At 46.4% G+C, this 7,867-nt stretch overlaps 1 protein-coding gene across 1 annotated transcript in view; it reads right to left on the bottom strand.

Annotated features, from left to right (window-relative positions):
• Mertk (MER proto-oncogene, tyrosine kinase) overlaps positions 1 to 7,867 on the bottom strand; it is a 103,903-nt gene that overhangs the window by 3,081 nt on the left and 92,955 nt on the right. Inside the window, exons 17-18 of the mRNA XM_026788459.1 lie at positions 7,341 to 7,500; positions 5,932 to 6,068 (exon numbers count right to left, since the gene is read on the bottom strand). Of these exons, the coding sequence (XP_026644260.1) occupies positions 5,932 to 6,068; positions 7,341 to 7,500 (297 nt within the window). The remainder of the gene's footprint in view (positions 1 to 5,931; positions 6,069 to 7,340; positions 7,501 to 7,867) is intronic.

Genomic DNA, 7,867 nt, shown 5'->3' on the forward strand with positions numbered 1-7,867 from the left:
GTAAGCAAGTCTCCAATTAAATGTTTTCTTTTGCAAGTTGCCTTCGTCATTGTGTCTCTTCACAGCAATAGAAAAGTAGCTAAGACACTTACCAAACAAGTTTGCTAATCCCCGTCTATACCATTAAACTGGGTTGTGACCAAGAACGCTGATTTAGTTGGGCTGGTTTAGTTGGAGCAGGGAACTAAGTAAGAAGATCCAGAGCTAGAGTGTGGCACACGAGGGGTGACTGAGTGGTGTGTAGTGTGTGTCACTCCCTTCTGATCTTCCTGACAGCTCTGCCACCGCACTTTATAAATGAAAGCACAGGCTCGTAGGTAGCAGAGGGAAGCAGAGAAATGAGGGTCGGGTTGGGTGAGTCCATCACACAAGTGCTCCTCAAGACCATTCTGCTGAGTTTTCCAGGGGATGCTCCTCTCTGCCAGGCAACGTCACCCCCAAGGTCTATTATCATGAAGGATTACAATCGAGGGACGTGGGAAGGATATGACAACTGGAAATTACTGGGCTGTGCAAGAGTCATGCCAGCATTTCATTTTGATCCTTCCTGCTTTGGGAAATTGATATTAATATCACTGAACAAGCAAACTGAGCTGAAGGCCCGAGGGATGGTTCAGAGGTTAAGAGCACTGACTGCTCTTCCAGAGGTCCTGAGTTCAACTCCTAGCACCCAAATGGCAGCTCACAACCATCTCTAACTGTAGTCCCATGGGATCTGATGCCCTCTTTTGAATATGTACAATACACACATAAATAAATCTTTAAAAAGAAAAAAAGGAAACTGACCAGAATCTAAATTATCTGATTCATGCCGATTACTGGTTTCTCAGGAACAGAAATGTGCAATTCCCATTTTTACATTTATATATAATCTATAGATCCTTGGGTTAATCCTAGAAAGTGTTAGTCCTCACACACAGCACACAGATCTCATCCGTGCACACATGACCTTTTATTGTCTAGTTCAACCTTATTTACCAGGACTGTTACCTGCTTCTTGAATGTGGAAACTTCCAGAGTGGGACCTCAACCCGGAACTCCCCCCTGACACCCGGCTCCCTCACAGCCCTGCTCCATCTTTGCCCCAGGAGTTCCTTTTAGTCTCTCTAACTCGCTCTCAGGAGCTAGTCACTTAGACGGGGCAAACAACCTTTGCTTCTGTGTTTGAGGTGCTCGCACCATCCGTCAATTTGCAGGCCTCCAATTTTACAGAGGGACTTACTTGTTTGCTCAGCTGGGCTTTGAGAAATTCAGTCCTTAGGGACATAACATCCTTTTCGTTACTGTTCCCATGCTGGCTAATTCCCTTCCTCTTACTCCACGTCTTAGAAGAAAGCGCTAAGTGACCCATCTTTATAGAGAAAAGTAGCAGTGCTATCGTGAAATTTATTTTCCTTTTCATGTCTAATACTTTATGAGAATATAAGTGTGATATATACTAATATAGATATGTGTGTATATGTAGATATATATGTATGTCTATATAGGATATATGAGAAGGACCTTGTTGCATAGCCTCAAACTTTTGACCTTCCTGAACAGGCATACCTCACTATGCCCATCTTAAATATGACTTTCAAAGATATGATAAGGGGCTAGGAGACCACAGGAAAATGGTATCCAGAAGCAATCCATTACCAGAATATAATTGTAATTATCTGTCTGTGTACTTAGGATGGTACCAGGGCCTGTGCATACTAGGCAAGTTCTCTACCACACAGGTACCCCAGCTTGTGATTATAATATTTGAGAATCTCTTTGGTTGCTGTCTAAGCAATGGAGGAGAACCCTTGGGGAAGGGGGTTGAAGGTTCTGCCCCGTACACTGTATTTATGCTATGATGTCATCATGATGGGACTGAAATCCCTGGTTTCTGTGATGTCAGTGTCAGCAATGGGAGAGGAAGGAGATGGGGATACTTGTTTGTTTTTTAAAGTTTTATTTATTCTCACTTTATATATATAACATATGGGTGTTTTTTACTGAATGAATGTCTGTGTACTGTATGCATGCACTGCCCACAAAAGCCAGAAAAGGGTGTCAGATGCCCTGAAACTGGAGTTACAGACTGTTGTTAACTGCCATATGGGTGCTGGGAATTGAACCCAGGTCCCCTTGAAGAATAAACAGTTTTGTTCTGTAATAACCAGTGTAGTTGGTGAGAGATACCTCTTCAGCTCTGCTTCGTTTCCTTCCTTCCTTCCTTCCTTCCTTCCTTCCTTCCTTCCTTCCTTCCTTCCTTCCTTCTTCCTTTTTTGTTTCTTTCTTTCCCTCTCTCCCTCCTTCCCTCCCTCCCTCCCTCTTTCCCTCAGTCCCTCCCTCCCTTCTTTCCTTCCTTCTTTTTTTTTTCCAAGACAGGTTCTTGTAATGTAGTACTTGGATCTTGAAACTTACTATATAGACCAGGCTCACCTCAAACTCAGAGATCAGCCTGCCTCTGCTAGGATTAAAAGTGTGTGCTACCATGCCCAGTGAGGAAAGGAATTCTAACTTCTGAAGAATAACTGCTGGCCAACAGGATCCTGTGGGGAATAAGACTACCAGAGGATGAAGGAAGGGTTCTCATGCCATGGAGCACTGCAGACAGCTGGCGAGGAAGGCTCTGAGGATGCCAGAGAGGTCATAAAGAGCTCAGCTTAGGGAAATGTCCTACAGAAGTTGATCGAAGCATAGCAGAAAGTGGCGAGCTCAGCTTAGGGAAATGTCCTACAGAAGTTGATCGAAGCATAGCAGAAAGTGGCGAGCTCAGCTTAGGGAAATGTCCTACAGAAGTTGATCGAAGCATAGCAGAAAGTGGCATCTTGGGTAGCAGGAAGAAAGACTGACGACATTCTGGTCCCCCTCCATGACAGAAGAGACAGTGTGGGGAGAGGTGACCCTCTGAGGAGCAGGCTTGGAGAGTAGGGACCAAGGAGCTCTGTGACTGAGATCTGTCTACCCCCACCCCTGCTTCTCCTTCCTTTCCTGGATCTTTTCCTCACTCTCTTATCTCTTTATTTTACAGTACCGGAGACTGAGCATAAGAACTTGTGCAAGCTAGGCGAGCTCCCTCACCACTGAACCACATTCGTAGTTGATGTAGCTACATTTCGGATAGCTCAAAGAAGCCAAAGAGTAGCTGCACACAGGAGTGCATTCATCCCAGCCAAGCTCGGACTCTGAGAAGTTCAGAATATTCATTTTGTGTTTTCTTTTAAAAAAAGAATGTCCCAGAACAGGAAGCACAGAAGCCTCTTTGGGAGATGCTGTTGCTTGCCGGCATACACTTAAGACTCAGGAATAAAGCCTGCTTCACCAGACTGCTGACCACAGCACATCTGCAAGCCGGGGGCATGCAGCCATTAGGAACATGGGGACTGTAGGCTGCCTACAACCACCTGGGTCCCCGCCATAGGAGGGGAGCTGACTCTGTCTCTGCCACCTAAAAGTGTTCTCAGAGAACACCAGCTCAGCAGTCTCTTGTTTTAGTCTGAAGTGAAACACATAAAAACCACAGTGTGACACAGCTTAGACCTCACTCAGACCCAGACTGACCTTTGCTAATGTCAGCTTCTGCTGGTGCAGGGGGACGGCTCAGAAAGAAACCACAACAAAACTTCCTGGGCAGTGTGGCTACATAGGAAAGCTTCCTCATTTCCAGAAGCCAACATTTCATTAACACAGCCCTTTATAAAACTACCGTGAAACCCTAGAACGAATCGAATCAGGACTTTTAAGATGTTTTCAAGAGACTTTACAGCCTTTGTTTCTGCTAAGTATTAGATTTCTTCAACCACAAAGCGGGCTGTGGCTGGGAACAAAACAATCTTCCTTGTGTTTGGTTTAGAGTCTGAGCCATAGATAGACCTAGGGTGTTGTGTACAAGGTGATCTGGCCCTGTGTGCAGAATGGGGCAGCAGGGACAGAGCTTGGGATAGGCCTGAGGGTCTTGCATATACTCGCTGGCACCAGCATCCCACATGCTGCTCCATGACAGAGCTACTTCTGGCCTATGTTTTTATAATGTTCTTACTAAATATGATGAGAATATCCCAAGCCCATGGTCCTTGAAGAAACCTCACCATCAAGGCGGTAGTGGCGCACGCCTTTAATCCCAGCACTCAGCAGGCAGAGGCAGGCCGATCTCTGTGAGTTTGAGGCCAGCCTGGTCTACAAGAACTAGTTCCAGGACAGGCTCTAAAAGTACAGTGAAACCCTGTCTCGAAAAAACAAAACAAAACAACAAAAACAAAACAAAACAAAAAAATAACAAAAAAAAACCCCCTGTATGTCACCACTGCAAGACATTGTCTTGAAAAGCTCAGAGTGCAGCCGGGCGGTGGTGGCGCACGCCTTTAATCCCAGCACTTGGGAGGCAGAGGCAGGCGGATCTTTGTGAGTTCGAGACCAGCCTGGTCTACAAGAGCTAGTTCCAGGACAGGCTCCAAAACCACATAGAAACCCTGTCTCGAAAAACCAAAAAAAAAAAAAAAGCTCAGAGTGCTTGGAGAGATCAAACTGGAATGACAAGGCTGGGAAGATGGTTCGGTGGATAAAACACTTGTTTCTCAGGCCTGAGGACCAGAATTTGGATCCTCAGCATGCCTACAGTTAAAGTGGCTTGCCTACATTCCCAGTCATCAGAATGTGAAGAGTCGGGATGCTTGGGGACAAGTCAAATCCCTGAGCTCCAGGTTCAGCCAGAGACTCTGCCTCAGTAGATAAAAGTGGAGATCAATTGAGGAGGACACCAATCTCAGTCTCCACATATGCGCATGTGTATGACACACAGGTGTACACCCCACACATGCAAACGCACCATGATGGTTAGTGTTATCCACTTGTCAGACTCCATATCATCTGGGAGATGAGCCTAGGAGCATGGCTGTGAGAGATGACATTGATTACCTTAACCAGCATGGGATGATTCTTCTTAACTGTGGATGGAACCATTCCCTAGGCTGGTGATCCTGGACTGTATGAGAAAGGGGGCTGAGGAACAGCAAGAATTCCCTACTCTCTGTTCCCTATTGTGGATGTGATGCGACCAGCTGTGTCAAGGTCCTGTCGCCTTGACCTCCCTACCGAGATGGACAGTACCTTGAACTGGGAGCTGAGATAAACCTTTCCCCACTTTGGTTGCTTTTGTCAAGAGCCACAGTTCTCCAAAGAACATACGTTATGTTGCTCATGATACGAGGGAGAGAGAGCTTAAGCCAGCTTCTGTGGCCATACATGTGTGTCCAGATCCAGCACCTGGGTCTCCTTCTATGATGCGTGGCACTGAAGATAGAGAGGTCTGTCTTGATTGGCTGTGCTTTGTGGTGGGAGTTGGGACAGTTCGCACCTGAACAAGCACAGGTCTCCAGGGAACATTTTAAACACAGAATTTCTAGGTCCACTTTGTGCCAACAGCACTGTAGCCTCTAGTAGGCACAGGGCTAAGCAACTGCATTGGCAGAATCCTTCCCAAGCCATTCCAAGAGCCAGTTTACTCCCAAAGGTCCTGGTCCAGGTTCCTGAGTGTGATCAGTATGTTTGAGAACATAGAGAAAAAGGAGGACCGGGTTCAAAGTGAGTAAGGGCTAAAGGATTCCAGTACCTCATATACTATAAAGCAAGCCTATTTATTGGCAGCATCTACTTCCTAGTGGTTCTTAGGTTGTTTGGAAACATATACTGGTACCTTGTCTTGACTGTGCCCATTGATGGAGGTTGAAACCTTTTGGATAAGTGAGCCACAGTGGGCTCATAGGAGCTGGGCATACACTACCACCTGCATCAGGAATGCCTGCTGGCCTGAGGCTTCCGTGAGTGGCGCTCTCTGCACGGGCTCTCCTGGCTAACAGCGGGCCCTACTTCCCCTAGCCATGCCTGTGGCTCCCAGGTCACTGCACAGTCAGGTAGCCGCTCCCATGCAGAAAGCCCGATGACACACGGATGCTCACTTACAATTCATCCAGGCAGTCCTCCGGCTGCTTCAGCCTGTGGCCATGGAGAAGGTAATCGTACATCTCATGATTCTGGACTCCAGGGTAGGGAGTCATTCCCCGTGTGGCTATTTCCCACATGGTCACGCCAAAAGCCCACTGAGAACAAAGCCACAAGAAGTTAGGACAGAAGTCTTTCCACGAAGGCTGAATGGATGTTTTCATGGGGAAAGGTCATTCATTTCCTTAAAGCTCTGGTGACGAAGCACAAAGCTGGTAATTATGCCTGAGGCCCACTGTTCTCCCAACACAACAACACAGGGGGTGAAGTCCCGTAGTTCCCCATTTGTACCAACGCTATTCTGGGAAACTTGGCTAAAGGCAGATAGAACCCCATCCCATATCAACACTGCTCATTTAGCTGTTATCCTCTTGGTGTGGAGTGCTTTCTTTCCCCAATCTTGGGTCAAGGGTGTAACTACACAGCATCTTCTATAGAGCAGATGGGTTCCAAAGGCCGCCAAATGAACTCATTCAATCTAATGTGACTATCTTAGTTATGGGCAACAAGTCATTCATTTGTAGGAAAGAAACAGGGCAATCTCTGCAGGTCATATGTGGAGCATAGGTTTCTGGATGTGAGCACTTCACCACAATCTACTGTGCCGGAATTAAAGCTTCTACAAGATATAAAAGTCAGGTTTAATGGTGCACATTTGTAATCCCAGCTGCTGAGGAGGATGAAGCAGGAGGATGGGGAGTTCAAGGACTTTCTAGGTTACATAGGTAGATCCTGCTTCAAAAAAAAAGGCATAAAGGACTGTAGAAGTGGCTCAGTGATTATGATCACTGTCTGCTCTTCTAGATCACCTGGGTTCAATTTCCAGCACCCACATGGGGGTTCATAACCATCAGTAATTCTAGTTACAGGGGATCCGGCAGTCTTCTGCCTCCATGGGCCCTAGGCACACACATGATGCACAGGTATACACGTAGGCCAAACATCCATACATATAAAAATTAATAAAAAGTAAAGGGGGCTGGAGAGATGGCTCAGTGGTTAAGAGCATCCATTTTGACTCATAATCACCTGTGATTGGCTCAGGCTCCAGGGGATCTGATGCCTTTGGCCTCTGAGAACACCTGCATACATGTGCAGATACACATACTTATACACATAATTAAAATAAAATTAAGTCTTAAAAGTATGGAAGAGCGAGGTTGAGAAATTATATTAGAAAGTTCTCATAGCATGTGCGAGGTCCTAGGGTCAATTCCAGGACCACAAAAAGCAAACAAATGAGTAAATGAGTTACATTAAAGCATGGTCCGAGCATGTTGCCAACCCTCAGTTTATCAGAGCGTAATCATCACTCTCAGCCATTGCTTTCAGTGTGTCCCCACCTTTGTCAAATAAAGTTGTATACATACCACGTCACTTTTGCTTGTGTAGACTCGGTCTGCCAGGCTCTCTATGGCAATCCACTTCACAGGCATTTTGGCAATGCGGCCTTGGCGGTAATAATCACCACTGTAAATCTTCTTAGAGAGGCCAAAGTCTGCTACACAGACTGTCATGTCATCTCGTAACCTGTGACGAACGAATTCAGGTCCTCAGCAACCTCAGGAGGAGAGCATTTAATCCCAGGTCTGCATCAAATGCATGAAAAGCAACTAAAGGCACAGGGAAGTTATAGATGCAGCTCAGTTCTAACTGTGCTTGGCTTGCTTCCCAGCACAGCATAAATGGGAATGGTGGTGCATGCTTCTTGGGAGGTGGAGGCAGGAAGAGAGAAGGCTCGATGTCATCCTCAGCTGCTTGGCAAGTTCGAGGCCAGCCTGGGATTCATGAAGAGGAGAGGAAGGGAAGGAGCAAGAAGGGAGAAGGAAGGAAGGGAGGGAAGGACGGAGGGAGGGAGGGAGGAAGGAAGGAAGGAGTGAAGGAAGGAAGGAAGGAA

The sequence above is a fragment of the Microtus ochrogaster genome, unplaced genomic scaffold (assembly GCF_000317375.1).
Source record: "Microtus ochrogaster isolate Prairie Vole_2 unplaced genomic scaffold, MicOch1.0 UNK3, whole genome shotgun sequence".
Taxonomy (NCBI): domain Eukaryota; kingdom Metazoa; phylum Chordata; class Mammalia; order Rodentia; family Cricetidae; genus Microtus; species Microtus ochrogaster.